We start from the raw sequence: 17171 nt of genomic DNA, 5'->3' as shown, positions 1-17171 counted from the left end.
GAGTAGGGGAGGGCACAGACAGAAGCAAATCCCTTTTGAAGAGTGATAGGATGAAAGAAGATGGATAATAGAATAAATATCATGGGGAAGGGAATAGGATGGAAGGGAAACAGTTAACAATAGCAATCATGGAAAAGAGAAAAGGGGGAAAAACTGTACAAAAAAAATTTATAGCAACTCTTGGTGGAGGCTAAGAATTGAGAATCAAGGGAATGTCCATCAATTGAGGAATGATGGAAAAAGCTGGGCTATACGATTGTAGTGAAATGGTCTTGTGCTACAGGAAATGACAAACAGAATGATCCCCGAAAAACCTGGAAAGACTAATGAACATCAATTTATAGTGAAGTGAGCAGAGCTGGGAGGACATTGTGCATAGTGACAGCAGTATTGTTCAATGAGCAATTGTGAATGACTTAACTACTCTCAGCAGTGCAATGATCCAAGACAATCTCAAGGAACTAACGAGGAAGCTTACTATGCACTCCTATAGAAAGAACTGATAAAAAGAACACTTGTGGATTGTACATATATAACCTGATTGCGATCAGTGGGGAGGAAAGGGAGGGAGGGAGGGAGAAAAATTTGGAACTCTAAATCTTATGAAAACTACCCTTACATGTAACTGGAAAATAAAATAAATGTTTGTTGCTGGGAAAAAAAAAAAGTCGGGAAGACCTGATTTTTAATCCTGCCTCACACACTTAGTAGCTGTAAAATGGGGGTGATGTGGATGGTGATAAGAGTTCTACCACAGAGTTGTTGTAAGGGACAAATAACTGTGTCAGATGTAAAATGCCTTAAACACCTTATGAATATTAATCACTGCTGCTGCTGCTAAACGGGCTTGCAAGATTTTAATTATATTTTAACAACTTATATCTTTGCATCAGGATTTTCAGTCCTATTTTCATGACGTGAAGGCTAATGGAATACAAGCTCAATATGAGTGAGTAAAGTATAGTAAAGCAGCCAAAAGAAGCTCATTAAGTCTTAGATCCCATCTAGATAATTATGTTCAGATCAGAAAGTCACATTTTAGGAAGCGGACAAAAACCACAGGAAGGAGGGGAAGTCATTGCAAAGGTACTTAAGATTAAGTCACGTACAACCAGATGAAGGGATTTGGGGCTATTTAGTCGGGGAAAAGACTGACAGAGGGAACATGAGAATCATCTTTCAAGTATCTGAAAAGCTGTCAAGTGGGAGCAGGATTAGATTTGGACTCAGGAGAAAAACAAGAGCAACTGATGGAAGTTGTGAAGAGTCACTTAGATTTCTGTCCAAAAGGCCGAAGAACTGCTCTTTCAGAGAGGGGTTCGAGCAAAGACTAGATGACCACTTCTTTTTTACATATAGGTTTGACTAGATAATTGCTTTAGTCTCCTCAAACTCAAAGGTTCTGTGATCCTCTTATTTAATTTCAGGTACTGCTCCTTGTCTTTGGAGAGTGGTTAGTATGTACCTATCATACCTTATTTGTAGCAGTAAAACAAAATCTAAATGAATGAATGTGCACTTATTAAGTGCTTACTATGTGTAAAGCAATACACCACTAGACTTGGATTGGGAAGACCTAAGTTCAGACTTAAGACACTTACTAGCTTGTGTGACTATGGGTTATCATATATATATATATATATATATATATATATATATATATATATATATATATATATATATATATATATATATATTTTTCAAATATAAAATGAGAAGAATTATAACACCCACTTCCCAAGGTTCCTGTGAGGATAAAATGGGTGATATATGTAAAGCATTTCACAAACTTCAATGTACTATATAAATGCTAGGTACAGCTACTCCAACAGAAAAGCAAGTCAGTCCCCGATATTAAGCTCACATCCAAATGGGGGACTGCAAATCAAATGGAAAGGCCCAATGAACCTTCAAGGTTCAGCAGAAAAACAAATATATAACACTATTTCTGATGTTGAACCATTTGACATGCTAAAAATTTTGCTGGTGAGAATGATCTTTTCTTGGCTTTAAGTAAGTTAGATAGTAAGTTAGAGAAGTTAATACCAATGTCACCTAACCTAGAACATTATTGGCATTTAAATCTATAAATTACTTATAGGTATTTCAAATGGGTAAGAAATATCAAGTTATTTGTAAAAACAGATGTTATAATATTATTGCTTGAAATATTTTACCTTGGAAGGTGAAAACATATTACCTGAGACTACTGAAATTTTACTTCAAAGCTTAACCCTTATGTCACTCTCATGTTCAACTATTACAAATATTATTACAAACTAAGGGTTATTATTTACTTGTAAGCATGAACTTACAAAAACGGGTAACCTATCATTCGTATAGGTGAGGAGTAGGCCAAACACGGATAAGTCATGTTATTTATTGTTCATATCTGTATTTTAATGGCATAGGGAACTCAGTGAGGAAACTCCCTCTTCCAATGCAAATCAGCACATCTTCTGAACCTTATAGTCTTTCAGAGAATTGTTTGAGTACACTTAAAGGTTAAATGACTTGCTCAAGGTCACATGGCTAATATGTATCAGAGGCAGAATCTGAACTTAAGTGTTCCTAACCACAATGTGACTTTCTAGACAAAGCAGGTTATCTATGTTACTTGTCTGGAAAAATGACTTAATAGGAAAAAAGTCTACTCCTAATAGAAATACATACCATAATGTTACTATTAAACAACCCTAGAGTAGGTTTTCTCAATCTTAAACCCCTCTAATCTCCACCTTTCGAAATTCTAACCAAACTTCAAGATAGACCTAGCACCCATGGCTTTTTTCAGCACTCCCAAACCCCCTGCTGCTCTAGGTCGAGACATCACTCTTCTTAGAATGTTAAGAATATGTGTGTACTTTATATATATTTGCCATAGTCTATTCTGTATAAGAGGGGCAGCTAGGTGGCTTAGTGGATACAGTGCTGGCCCTGAAGTTGGGAAAAGCTGAGATCAAATCTCACCTCAGACACTTAAGTAGCAGTGTAACCCTGGGCAAGTCACTTAACCCCAATTGCCTTAGACATCTGGGGCCATCTCCAGTCCTGATATATATCTTGCCACTGGACGCAGTTGGCTCTGGAGGAGAGAGTGAGGTTGGTAACCTTGCACAGACCTGCCTCACTTAAATCCAATTCACTGCAAATCATGACATCACCCTGATGTAGTGGTCCTCTTTGAGAATGAAGGACAAATAATTCTGTATAAGAATAATGTTTTTACATGTCATATCTCCCCTACAAAGTCTTCAGTACATAAAACATAAAATCAATCATTTCTCTTTATTTTTCTTTCCTTTTTTATTTATTTAGTTTGTTGAATTTCTTTATTTCTAAGCTCTCAGCTTAAAATAGTGCTTAATAAATATTTATTTAAATGAATGCAAAGTAAAATAAATTAGTATATACCTACACCATTAATTACCGTGGGTATGTGGGTTGTTTTCCAGGGTGCCAATATGTTTCAACAAAAGGAAAGACAATCAATTCTGAGATATATTTTTAACAAAAAGGACCCAATCCAGATACACTAACCTCCACTGACATGCACTTCATAGAGTGAATATTTAGGAGATGACAACATTCTCATGTCAGGTCGAAATTTCTCTGCAAGAGTTTCTATGACATCTTGAGTTGTAGCAGTGCTGGAGACCCGGATGCATTTTGTTGCAAAGTTTCCAGCAGCTTTATCTTGAAAGTAAAATCTCATTACTCCATGGAATTCCAGATCCTAAAAAACAAAAATGTTTCTGTTACTGAAGGGTGAAGGGGGACATTTACCCTGAGAATCATTATTTGAATGTTGGTAAAGGAAAGAGTTCTCCATAGAATAACTATGTTTCATTAAAATCAGAAATATCTTAGTACTAAAAGATGTTTAAATGGACATTCAAAGAGGCTGTTTTTACTCCAAATACACTCTGGTTGACTAACAAATAGCATGGAGATACAAGGCTCAAACTTTCTAAATTCTTCTTGTATTAGTAATTTTCATTTTTGGGGAGAGGGGAGCAGATAATGTGGAAAAAGCAGGAAGGCAAAGGCAGTTATCCATAAAAGGGCAGGTTACTAAGGATGAACACAAAAGGTTCTGCAGAACCATAAAGAATGTATGTTGAACTTCAATAAAAAAAAAAAAAAAAAGGCTGTCAACAAACCCCAGAATAAGAATTCAATGGGTACCTCCCGCCATGGCTCATGGTTCAACTCACCTCTGAAGAGCTACAAATGGGGAACATACTCCTTTTTCAAGGTAAATCATACCATTTTTAGATAGCTGTAAGGAAACTTTCCCCTAGTTCAAGCAAAAATCTGTCTCTACTACTTATAACCAATGGTCTAGGTACTGTTTAGGACCCAACAAACCCAGGCTAATCCTTGTTGGATTTGACAGGAGAGTCAAAAATAATTTTTTTTTACCTCCACCAATCATCTACTAGTAATGTCTTAATACATAGTTTTCTCAGAATTTATCTGCTGAATTTGGATTACTGCAAAGCTAACTGAGCAATGATTGGTGATTGTTCTCTTTCATAAACACTTGAAGAATTCTATTTGTGAAAACTGTCCTCAATAATCTAGCTCCTTCACAGCTATTCAAAATATATGTATTAAGATCATATTATGTGGAAGAAAATATGCTAAACATTAGGAATAAAAATGAGTAAGAAAAGTTAAAATATGAATAAGAAAATTTAAAATATTTAGAAAAAAATTTAGTGGCTTTTTTTCCTGATAGGAGAAAAAAAAAAGGCAGGGACAGAGCCCCTTGTTTTTTAATCTTGATTTCAATGAAATTTAATACTACTGTGAATTCTCCTAAACTCTTGTTTACCTCAAATTACTACTTAACATGGTGCTTTATAAACTGTAAAAGCTCAATAGATATTTCCTGAATTAAATGTGTCTAGTTAGTAAGACATTATGTCACTTATATGACTTACAAAGAATTGAGCTTTAATAAATTCAATGGACATAAAAACCATAAATACAATTTAATCTCTTCTTTAATTCAGAAAATAATTCAGAATACTCTAGTGATTCTGGGTTGCCATTCAAACCTTAGTTACTAAACTGAGAAGGAAATAATTAGTATAATACTATTAAAAATAATTCCAAATTACAGGAAAAGCATAATTCTCCCTGCCTTTTATCTTTTCCTATCTTGCACACAATTTCCATATTGATTTTTCTGAAACACTGATTTGCTTAAGTCATTCCCCTCCCCAGCTCAGATCTCTTTAAAGACACCTAAAAAGCCTACAAGACAAAGACCAAATTCCTTGTCTAGGAAAAGTTTTGCAAAAAATTCAACCCTACCTACCCATCCAACCTTATATTTCACTATTCTCCTATATCAATCGTTTGTCCCAACTGACCAAACTGTTGTGCTGAACAACCATGCTTTCCTAGTGTGTACTTGTGCTTCCCTTATTTGGCATTCGAATGCAAATTCTTTGGATCTTTCAAGGCCCAAGTCAAGCTCCATCCCTCTGGTGATACTGGGATGGCTTCCTGGGTAACTCAAGCCCAAAGATCTTTATAGTAATAATCTCACAATTAACCATATAGTGCCTCATAATGCAGCTTGTATAGCCTTGTGTCATTATTAACTTCCCCCTCCCCCTATGCACACTTTCAAATTCCTTAAAGAGAGCAGGGATTGATGTTTATGCTTCTCTGCTTTTCCTTAAAAGTGGCATTTGGGGGGGCAGCTAGGTGGCACAGTGGATAGAGCACCGGCCCTGGATTCAGGAAGACCTGAGTTCAAATCCGGCCTCAGACACTTAACACTTACTAGCTGTGTGACCCTAGGCAACTCACTTAACCCCAATTGCCTCACCAAAAAACCCCAAAAAACAAAACAAAACAAAAAAACAAAAAAAAAAGTGGCATTGGGGGGGGGGCACGCCGGGGGGAGGAGAAGGAAGACCCAGTGCTCTCTTCGCCAGAACTCCCACACATTGGCAACTGAGCTATGTGTCTGACATGCTAAAATCAAGGAGAGATTTGCCAAGATCACACAGCTACTGTGCATTGGAGGCAGAACTTAAACCCAGGCTTTCCTAATACAAAGGTGGAAAAATCCTTATCCACTTTACCACACTGCTTCTAAATGAAAAGACAATGCTCAAATAATGACACTTATACATTTCATAGAACTTTAAAGTTCACAACCCCTTTATATATATTAACTTACATGGTTCTCATGAGACCTTAATGATTTAAATACTTTTAAGAGGCAGCTATAGTAGTAGATATGGCATCGGAGTTATGAAAACATGGATTCAAATTCTCCCTCAAGACAAACTTAAGCCTCAGTTTCCTGATCTGTAACATTAAGAGACTGGACTCAGTGACCTCTAAAATCCCTTCTAGCTCTTAATCTATGAACATTATCACCATTTCTAGAGATAAGGGGAAAAAAAAGTTTAAAAAGACTTGTCCATGGACAAAGTCAAACAGATGCCAATGAGAGATTCAAACTGAAGACTGCCAAGTCCACCACTCTATATTCTACAATGTTATGACTGCACTTAGAGGGATTTATATTTGATCAGTACAAAAGATTCTTGAATTTAAGATGTAGTCTGTCAATTCACCTTTTCCACCCAGAGATGGCGCCAAAACAACACTCACCAATCTAGGTGAAGCAAATGCTATTTCACAATGCTGATTCTAACAATTTTACTCAGAGGGAATATCTGAGGATGGAGTACAATACAGTTCAGAAAACTCCACAAAAACAGAATTTCTAAAGCTCAGAGGGATCTTATAAATTCTAATTTTACAAATGAGCAAACAGGAATAGAAAAAATGACTAAAACAGCAGAATAAAGCATTTATTTTGCTGTGTGCAAAACACAGTGGATACAAATAGCTAATAAAAATGTATTAAGTGCCTATTAAGTGCTAGGCACTGTTCTAAAGGCTGGGGATACAAAAAAAGGCAAAAGGCAGTCCTGGGATTTATAGTCTAATGGGGAAAAAGACAACATGAAAACAACTATGAAGAAACCAGCTACGTACACAATACAGGATAAATTGGAGCTAATCAATACAAAAAAGATACCAGAATTAAAGAGAAATGGGAAAGACTTCCTGTAAGAGGTGAGCTTTTTAGAAGGGTCTTAAAGGAAGTCAGGGAAACCAAGAGGTAGAGATGGGGAAGGAGCACATTCCTGCCATGGTGGGCTGTGAATGTTTATGTAAGGACCCAGGAGATGGAATTAACTTTTTAGAAGAGTGGCAAGGAGGCCAATGTCACAGAATGAAAGAGTATGTGGGGAGATATAAAGGAGACTAGAGTAGAGGGAAGGGATAGAAACAGAGGGGAAGTCATGAAAGGCTTTTAATGCCAGAAGATTTTATATTTGATCTCAAAGGTGATAGAGAACCACTGGTGTTTATGATGAGTAGAAAAGGCCGACATGGTCAGACCTGAACTTTAGGAAAATCACATTGGCAGCTGAGTGGATGTTGGACTAGAGTAGAGAGAAAACTGAAGCAGAAAAAGAAAAAGTAACAATCCATGTTCTCAAGGAGCTCCCATTCTAAAGGGAGAGAAAACATATATGGAATTCATGTCAATTTTTACTGCACAACGATTTTGCTACATCTATATAGCACAGTTTTTCAGCCATTCCTCAGCTGATGTATACCAACTCATGCTTTCAGTTCTCTGCTACCCTGGAGTGTGTTGTATAATTATTTCCGTATGTATTGGACCTTTGCATTTGTCTTTGACTTCTTCGGGACATGTACCCACTATTTGGGACTGCTGGGTCAAAGTCATACATAGAAATCCAAGTCTCCAAGGTTTACAGTTCATTTCTCGTTTTCCTATACCAAGATACTACACAAACATCAAAATTATCTTACAGAAAGATATATTCTACAGAGTATCACATGGGTTCTGCCCAGCCTGCCCCACCTCAACTCAAGAGAGTATAAGCTTTTTTAGGAAAAGGATTTTTTAAATGCCAAAATCAAAACAAAACAAAAACCCCAAATCCAAAGCTTGGTAGGTGCTTAATAAATGTTGGTTGAATGAGAATCTTCTTTTCAAACAATTATTAAAGCTTAAAAACTGCACTAGTAAGTACAATTAAAATGAGGGAAAAATACATTGGTCACCCTCAGCCTAGTTTGAATTCGCATAAGATACACAAGATAAGACAGACAGCATTCAGAAAATGAGTTTTCACTGGGGCCCAGGGAAAGAAGAAGAATAGCAGCCTTAGGTGAGTTTGGTGACTTTCTATGGTCAAAGATTACTGAGTTCCTGTGGGAAAGGAAGAGGAGGCAGGAAGTAGGAGGATACAAAACAAAGGAGTTCATGTAAATCCAGTAAACTATTCCTTTTTTACACCATTCCTAAAGTACCTTCCTAAAAAACTGTGAAGTAGGTACCCATTTTTCAGAAGAAACTTGAGGCTCTGAGGTTGAATGACTTGGTAATAATAATCACAAGGATAGTATGATCTGGAGTAAGACTTGAAACCTTTCAGCACTACAGTCTCCAAGTCCAAAACTATCCATGATATGGCTGGTTTCAAGCCCATCGTCTATGATTGATACAGCCAGCATAGCATTAAAGAACATCAATGATTTCTCTCGTGTGCTATGAATCGCCACTCCCTGATACAGGAAGGAGGTCAGGTAATCTGTTTGAGATCACACGGAGTAGCGGAGAGCATCAATAGAATCAACAATCAAGAAATCCAAAAGTGTTTCTCATTGTCATCTCTGTTAGTCAAGATTCTGAACTTTGCCATTCACTTCCCTGTTAACCTCTCCTACTTCAAGACTCTTTTCTGTCTAAGCTCTCTCTAGACACACACCCCCATTAAGTGCACTTTCCTTAACAGTTTCCCATGGCTGAAATGTGCTCCCTCCACATCTCTACCTCTAGGTTTCCCTGGCTTCATCAAAAACCTCACCTTTTACATATTACTATTTTTTAAAAAATTTTTTACTGGGGCATCTAGGTAGCACAGTGAATAAAGCACCAGCCCTGGATTCAGGAGTACCTGAGTTCAAATCTGGCCTCAGACACTTGACACTTGCTAGCTGTGTGACCCTGGGCAAGTCACTTAATCCCCATTGCCCCGTTAAAAAAAAATTACCTCTAATTTTATATTGTTTAAAAATTAATTTTATATTGTTTAAAAAATTTTGTTTAAAAATTTAAAAAAAAATTTTTTTAATTAAAATTTTGTTTAAAAATTAATTTTATATTGTTTAAAAAAAAATTACCTCTAATTTTATATATAAGACAATAGCGTCTTGAACAAAATACTGTGTTGGCATATTCAATCCCTTGCCTCCTTGTCTTTCCACTGTTCCCGTATGGCTAAACAATTCCCAACTATGGTTCTTTCTCACCAGCTTCCTAAATACTGCAAGAAACATGTCCTTTAACCTCAACTGAACCCTCACTGATACTTTTATCCCAACTTTGATTATTAACATCTCCTCTCTGATTGCAGGGAAGAGCACAAATTCCTCCCAAAGCTTTTCTTTATAGAGGGCAGCACTTGGACTTCTCGCCTAGTTCCACACTTTCCATTTGCAGTTGTGCTGGGCTTAAACTCCATGGAACTAAGATACCCTGTAGTGTCCGTTCTTAATATCCAAGTCTGAAAACACCATTCTCACTTTCAGCGCCTTACTGCCTACAGAATCATTAATCAAGCAGCAAGTCCTTATTGAGGACCAGTTAGTGCAGTGTCAGGGGCAGGAGTTGGGGCCAAGGTGGTCAGGGTTTTAAAAGCTAAGTTTGGATTCTATTCCACAGTCAACAGGAAGTCACTGAAGTTTGTTGGGTACGCAGTCACAGGAGCAAATCTGTGCTGAAGGATAATTGCTTTGGTAGTAGCGTGTCCAACGGACTAGAATAGTGAGGAAAAGATACCTAAAAGTTGTAATAATGTAGGTGAGAAGTGATGAAGGCCTAAAACCTAAGACAGTAACTGTAGGAGTGCAAAGAAGAAGTTGGATGTAAAAGATACTGGTTAGGTAAGGAATGGTAAGGTTGGGCAACTGAAGGGGGATGGGGGCAGTGAGGGGCAGAAGAGTGAGGAGATGAGGATAATTCTAAGATGATGAACTTGACACACTGGAAGAATGGTGGTGCCTCTTTGACAGAAACAAGAAAATTCAGAAGAGGGTAGGGGGTTTAGGAAGAACAATAATTCCATTTTAGATATGTTGGGTACAAGTTTTCTCCAGGACAACCAGGTTGAAATTTCTAATAGGCAATTTATGGCATGGGACTGAAAATCAAGGATAGGGATTGGGGCCAAAATATAAAACAGTCTGGTATTTAAAACCCTTCAGTGATGTCCAATAAACTTTTCCAATTTTATTTCACATTATAAGTTAGAGCCAAATCAAATTGCTAGTTGTGGTGCAGCTAGGTGGCGCAGTGGATAGAGCACCGGCCCTGGACTCAGGAGGACCTGAGTTCAAATCTGACCTCAGACACTTACTAGCTGTGTGACCCTGGACAAGTCACTTAACTCCACTTGCTTCACAATCCCCGCCCCCCCCCAAACCCAAAAAACAAACAAAACAAAACAAAAAAATTACTAGTTGTGAATCTCATTCTTCTTTTTTCAATGGCTGCATTTCCACACACCTTACCCCCTTGCCTCAACTCATAGGAGTTAGAGCTTTGAAAAACTGTATGGCTTTATTTTAAAGATGAAAAAAAGAAACAATTTAATCAAGAAGTATGTATTGAGCACCTGTGTTCCAGGCACTGGGAATACAAATATAATTAACAGACACTTGCTAGAGACCACATAGGTCATAGAACCATAGCTAGACAGGCTCAAGACCTTAGAGGTCTTATTGGCCAACTTCCTGCTATTTAGCAGATCCAGAATTTGAAACTAGGTTTTCTGATAGAAAACCCAATGATCTTTCTGCTCACAATATTGCCTTCTAGTTTCTTTCTTCAAAGCTTAGTTCAGATATAATCTCCTTCATGAAGCCTCCTTTGATTTCTTCCTCTCTAAACGTCCCATATCACCAATAAGAGGTCATCAAATTATCCTTGATTACTTGGAATTTCTGCTTTGGTTCCACCATTTTCTATCTTCTATCAACTTATCTGCCTGCATTTTGTATTCCCAACTATTACACTTGTAAGAATTGGAATGGCACCCCTGCTGGAGAGATACTGTAGGGAAGCTCCGCCATGAAGAGAAAGCATGTGATTTAGAGACCATGTGACTTTAGAGTCCAGAAGTTACATCTATTTCCCACACCTGTGGGATTTGTCAATCAGAGCTACCAGCCAATTATCTTGGAGCTTTGTGTGTAGACAGCCCTGCTTCCTGTTTCACAGACAGTTTCTGGGAGAAGCCATTGAAGATCAGCCTCTTCATCTGGGAAATGAGCATGGTGGCAGATGGAGAACAGTTTGGGGCCCTTTTAGTCATTCAGACGCCGGCTTGATGGTAAGATATTTCACATGGGCTGCTAGGAAAAGAAATTGCTTTCTTTCTCTCTGGCTATATTGAATTAGATCTGAGCTAGGATTTCCATGCTATAAGGAATCTGTTCTCAATCTCTTTCTCTTCACTAACTTATAATATATAATATATATTTAAATAAATCTTTAAAGGCCTAAATTCTTACTGAATTCATCAGTGATTTTAGCCAGCTTCCCCCCAAGACTGGGGGGGGCAGGAATTAGAACCCACAATTTAGATTTTAAATATCACACACTCTAGCTTCCTTGAAATCAGGCACCACCATTTTTCAATTTTGTATTCTCAGGGCCTAGTAGAATGCCTTACACCTCGTAAATGTTTGACACAAATTATATAATATTTTATTAGATAATAACTTCCCTTTGAAACAAATAGTACTTCACTACACTTTGTAATTTAATGAGATCACATATGTAGTGCCACTCGGTTTTAAAAGTGTTTTTTAAAAGTTTAAAAATGTTTTTATAAATGAGAGTATTAGGGAAAAAACATTGGAAAAGAAATAAGAGCTACAGAAGAGAGAAATGGAAAGGGAATTAACACCTTGGTAAAAGAAATGGACTTGTACAAAATACAAAACCCCATTTGCCTTAGTTTTCTCATCTGTAAAATGAGCTAGAGGAGGAAATGGCAAATCTATTCAAGAAAACACCCAAAAGGGGTCAAGAAGACTAACCAATGAGAAATACAAAACCTTGCTCAACCCAAAATAAATTAGAAATTCTTAAAAGTTGAAAGAACTAAATAAGAGATAATAACTCCAAGAGACAATAAGAAATATTATAATAGGATCAAAAGACTGAGAAAATTGAAGAAAATTTAAGTAGTTATCTCAGAATAAAAAAAACAAAAACAAAACCCTGACCTTAAGAACATGAAATAGGGAAAACCTACGAATCAGTGGACCACCAGACCACCTGATTCATTGTTGTTGTTCAGTCATTTCAATCTTGCCCAACTCTTTGTGATCCCATTTGGGGTTTTTTTTGGCAAAGATACTGAAGTAGTTTACCATTTCCTTCTCCAGCTCATTTGACAGATGAGGAAACTGAGGTAAACAGGGTTAAGTGACTTGCCCAGGGTCACACAGCTAAGAAGTGTCTGAGGCCAGAATGAACTCAGGAAGATAAGTCTTCTTGATTCCAGGCATGGTGCTATATCCACTGAGCTACTTGGATGACCTGAAGGCCATGACCAAGGAACTTAGTCATTACATTTCAAGAAATCTTAAAAGTAAACTGCCTGGGATCTCTTAGAATCAGAAAGAAAAGTGGAAATAAAAAGAATCTACCTGTTACCTCCTAAAACAAATATAAAAATTTAAAAATCCCAGGAATATCATCATAGCCAAAGCTTCTTGTTCAAGGAGAAAAAAAAAATACAGTAAGCAGTCAGAAAGAATTCAAATGCTGAGGGATTGCAGTCCAGATTACACATCATCATATCCATCACAGCTGGCATTTATATACTGTCTACTATGTGCCAGGCACTATGCAAAGCATTTTGTAAATATCTCATTTGCTCCTAGGAGGTAGATGCTATTTTTATCCTGATTTTGTAGTTGAGAAAACCAAGGCAAACAGAGATGAAATGACTTACTCAAGGTCACACACTTAAAATAGGGACAATAATAATATTTGCAACATCTCTATCCCAAATACAAAAGGGAAAAAGTGCTATGTAATCCTTAAAATATTATATAAATGTAAACTATAATTTTCATAGCTATAAATGGAAATCATTCAAATCTATAAACCCATTGCTAAAGTGAATCAAATGCAGAACTAATTAATCACTTAAGTCTGGTAAAATCTTAAATTATATTAACCTTCCCCTCCCTCCTTCACCCCTGCACTACCCACCTTTAAAAAGTAGGCAGTTAGGGGCAGCTAGGTGGCACAGTGGATAGACCACCAGCCCTGGAGTCAGTAGGACCTGTGTTCAAATCTGGCCTCAGACACTTGACACTTACTAGCTGTGTGACCCAGGGCAAGTCACTTAACCCTAATTGCCTCACCAAAAAAAAAAAAAAGTAGGCAGTTAGCAACTGGGTATAAAATCTATCTTACCCTACAGGGAAGTAGGAAGGGAAGGGAGGAAGGAGGGGGAACAGTGCTCATATAAGGGAAGGGGGAGGAGAAGGGGCGTCTCATGGAAAGGAAGGCAGATTGGGGGAGGCAGTGTCAGAAGCAAAGTACTTTTGAAGAGGGACAGGGTGAAATGAGAAAGAGAGAACAGAATAAATAGTGTGTGGGACGGGGTGGAAGGAAATACAGTTAGCAATCATAACTAATTCTGAGGTACTACCTCACATTTATTAGATTGGCTAATAGGATAGAAAAGGAAAATGACAAATGTTAGAAGAGATGTGGGGAAATTTTATGTAGAGCAATTTGGAAGTATGTCCAAAGGCCTAAAATACCATGCATACTCTTTGACCCAGCAATATCACTACTAGATTTGTATCCCAAAAGAGATTAAAAAACTAATAGGAAAGGGACCTATATGTACAAAATACTTATAGGAGCTCTTTTCTGGTGGCAAAGAATAGGAAATTGGAGGTGGGAGGTAGGGGAAATGTCCATCATTTGGGGAATGGCTGAGAAGATTGTGATGGAAAACTATCATACTCTAAGAAATGATGAGCTAGATGCTCTCAGAAAAACCTGCAAAGACTTACATGAACTGATGCAAAGTACAATGAGTAGAACCAGGAGATGGTTGTACAGCAGCACTGTAACATGATCAACTGTGATGAATGACTTGGCTATTCTCAGAAATACAATGATCCAAGAGAACTCTGAAGGACTTATGGTGAAAATGCTGTCCATCCCCAGAAAAAGAACTGATAATAATAAAGACAGAAATATCCTTTTTTTACTTAATTTTTCTTGGGTTTTTATTTTGGTCTGTTTTCTTTTATAACATAACTAATACAGAAATATGTTTTGCATTACTACATATGTATAACCTATATCAAATTGCTTGTCTTCTCAGTGAGGAGGGGTGGAAGAGGGAGGGAGAATTTTGAACTCAAATTTTAAAAACAAATGTTGAAAAATTATTTTTAACATGTAATTTGGGGAAAATAAAATACTAAATAAGAAAAACATCAGGCTGGTGAAGAGGGTCATCTAAAGAGAATGAGAATATTTTGCAGAGGAGAGTTAAATATTAAAACACAAAATCAATAAATATTTAAATTCACCTCTTTCCAGGAAGTGATGATAGGTATGAGGTAGAGGGAAATAACTCAAATTTGTATAACAATTTACATCTATTAGATGCCTGTCATCTTTAGCATTCTGGTTGCAATTTAAAATATTCTTATTTTATCCTATTCTATACTTGGTTCTAACCAAAAAAGGAAACTTTGTTGGGAAAGGAGAAGCCTACTCAAGAGTAGTCTTACTTAAGTAAGTCATTTCCTTCTCACCCCCAACCTTCTGGATGTTCAATTTGACTTCTCATAGCAGAACCTATTATATATTATTAACTTGAGGTAGAAGATGACTACCATGATAAGAATACAGAAATGCATGTCCACAGTACCACATCCTGGGTAAACCATCTCTGGAACTCTAATAATCAGAACTTACAAAAGGATATCTAGGGACAGCTAGATGGCGTAGTGGATAGAGCACCAGCCCTGGAGTCAGGAGGACCTGAGTTCAAATCCGACCTCAGACAGTTAACACTTACTAACTGTGTGACACTGGGCAACTCACTTAACCCCAATTGCCTCACCAAAAAACAAAAACAAAACCCAAAAAACGCCACAAAACAAAAGGATACTTAAATGTAGAGTGAAGAGAAAGTCAGGCTTAGAGTCAAAATTACCTGCCTCTGACACATGCTAGCTTAGCTGGGTTACTCTGGACATGTCACTGATCTCTCAGGATTTTTGGAACTCCCTTAAAACAGCAACAAAGTGCAGAGAAGGTGTAGGTCTGCTCTATTAGAAGTTTTTCACCAGGAGCTTCTCACCCTGATGAAATTACTTCAACAAATGTCTGTAGAGTTTACATTTATCTATCTGCACATGTATTCATTTTCCTAAGTAGAAGAAAGGTAAAATCCCTGAAAGCAAAAGCTGTTTCATGTCTGCCTTTATATCCCCCACATCCAGCACAGTGCCTTGCATGGGGGGGGGGGGGGGGGGCGGAGTTGAGGGAAAGGACCTGTTCTGTGATTTCATCAGTTTAGGGAGGTTCTGGTGAGGAGTTTCCTCTGCTAATGCAGATTGGCACTTTTCCCAAAAATTTAACAGTAGAGTTTCCTGGGGGTACTAACAGGTTAAGCAACTTGTCCAGGGTCACACAGCCGATAAGTGGTAGAAGCACTATGTGGCAAAGAAGAGAAGAGGCCTGGTCAGATCTCTTACCCAGCCTGCCTCAGTTTCCTAAACTGATAAATAATAATAGCACCTGCCTCACAGGGTTATTGAAAAGATCACATAAGGCTATCTATCATAGTTAAGACTTTAATCGAAGATATGTATGACAAAGCTTTTCCTCTTCCTTCCTGGTACCAGGTTGACTTTTGTGCCTTCAAATGAACTATTTTTTGTCTAGTCAACAAACTCTGCTCAGGACAGATTCAGAAGACAGTTGAGCTAGTTTTTGTATTGCTCAGGAGCTAAGAATGGTTTTTACATCCTAAAATAAAGTTTTCTTGTATTTAAAGATGTAAAACTATTCTCAAGTGATGTATAAAAACAGGCTGCAATGTAAGACATATGTCTCTAATCTAGTCTATATTTCAGAAATATGGTGACTTCAGGGAAACGTAAGGAGATTTTAGGAACTGACAGAAAGTCAATTACGAAAGGCAGGAGAACAATTTATACAATTGCTATATTATGGACATGAATAATCATATTTGTCAGAAGAGTTTTGTTTTTATCTTTTCTTTTTCAATCAAAAAGCTAGGAGAGAAAATAGATGGTGTTAAATTAAAAAAAGAATTTACCGTAAAAATTCTTTTTAAAAAACAACACTGCTGGGGCAGCTAGGTAGCACAATGGATAGAGCATTGGCCCTGGATTCAGGAGGACCTGAGTTCAAATCCAACCTCAGACACTTAACACTTACTAGCTGTGTGACCCTGGGCAAGTCACTTACCCCAATTGCCTCACCAAAACAACAACAACAACAACAACAAAACAACAGTGCTAAGATGACAGAAAAGGAAAATGACAAATGCAGGGAGGGGATGTGGGAAAACAGGTACACTAATGACTTGGTTAGTGGAGCTATGAACTAGTCCAACCATTCTCTACTTATTTGTTAAAAGGAATCAGAGCACTATGATTCTGGAAAAAAAGAGGTCCTAGAACAACAATACAGGTAAGTAAATATCTTGAAAAGTTGGATGGAGCACTGAAAGAGCCATATTGTCACACAGCCAACATGTCAGAAGCAGAACTCAAATGCCAGTATGTAGATCTTGCTGCCTCCCTTATAATAAGATCAATTGTATAACTGTAATTGATATTCTTAGAGCCAAGATGAAGTTATGAGTAAGATGACAGTAAAATTAAGTTGATTCATAAAGGGCTAAACTAGGTACCCAAATGGTTACTAGGTCAGCGAAAAGCTAGAAGGACATCTCTAGTACCTTGCCAAAGGTTCTATCCTTGGTCCTACAATGATTCATATT

At 37.3% G+C, this 17171-nt stretch overlaps 1 protein-coding gene across 27 annotated transcripts in view; it reads right to left on the bottom strand.

Annotated features, from left to right (window-relative positions):
- Positions 1 to 17171, bottom strand: part of AFDN (afadin, adherens junction formation factor) — a 181640-nt gene that overhangs the window by 114954 nt on the left and 49515 nt on the right. For all 27 annotated transcript variants that reach the window (XM_043999451.1, XM_043999453.1, XM_043999474.1 and 24 more), the window contains exon 2: positions 3541 to 3736. In XM_043999451.1, the coding sequence (XP_043855386.1) occupies positions 3541 to 3736 (196 nt within the window). The remainder of the gene's footprint in view (positions 1 to 3540; positions 3737 to 17171) is intronic.

The sequence above is a fragment of the Dromiciops gliroides genome, chromosome 4 (genome assembly GCF_019393635.1).
Source record: "Dromiciops gliroides isolate mDroGli1 chromosome 4, mDroGli1.pri, whole genome shotgun sequence".
In the NCBI taxonomy this organism is placed as follows: Eukaryota; Metazoa; Chordata; class Mammalia; order Microbiotheria; family Microbiotheriidae; genus Dromiciops; species Dromiciops gliroides.
This window is presented reverse-complemented; position numbering and strand designations above follow the sequence as displayed.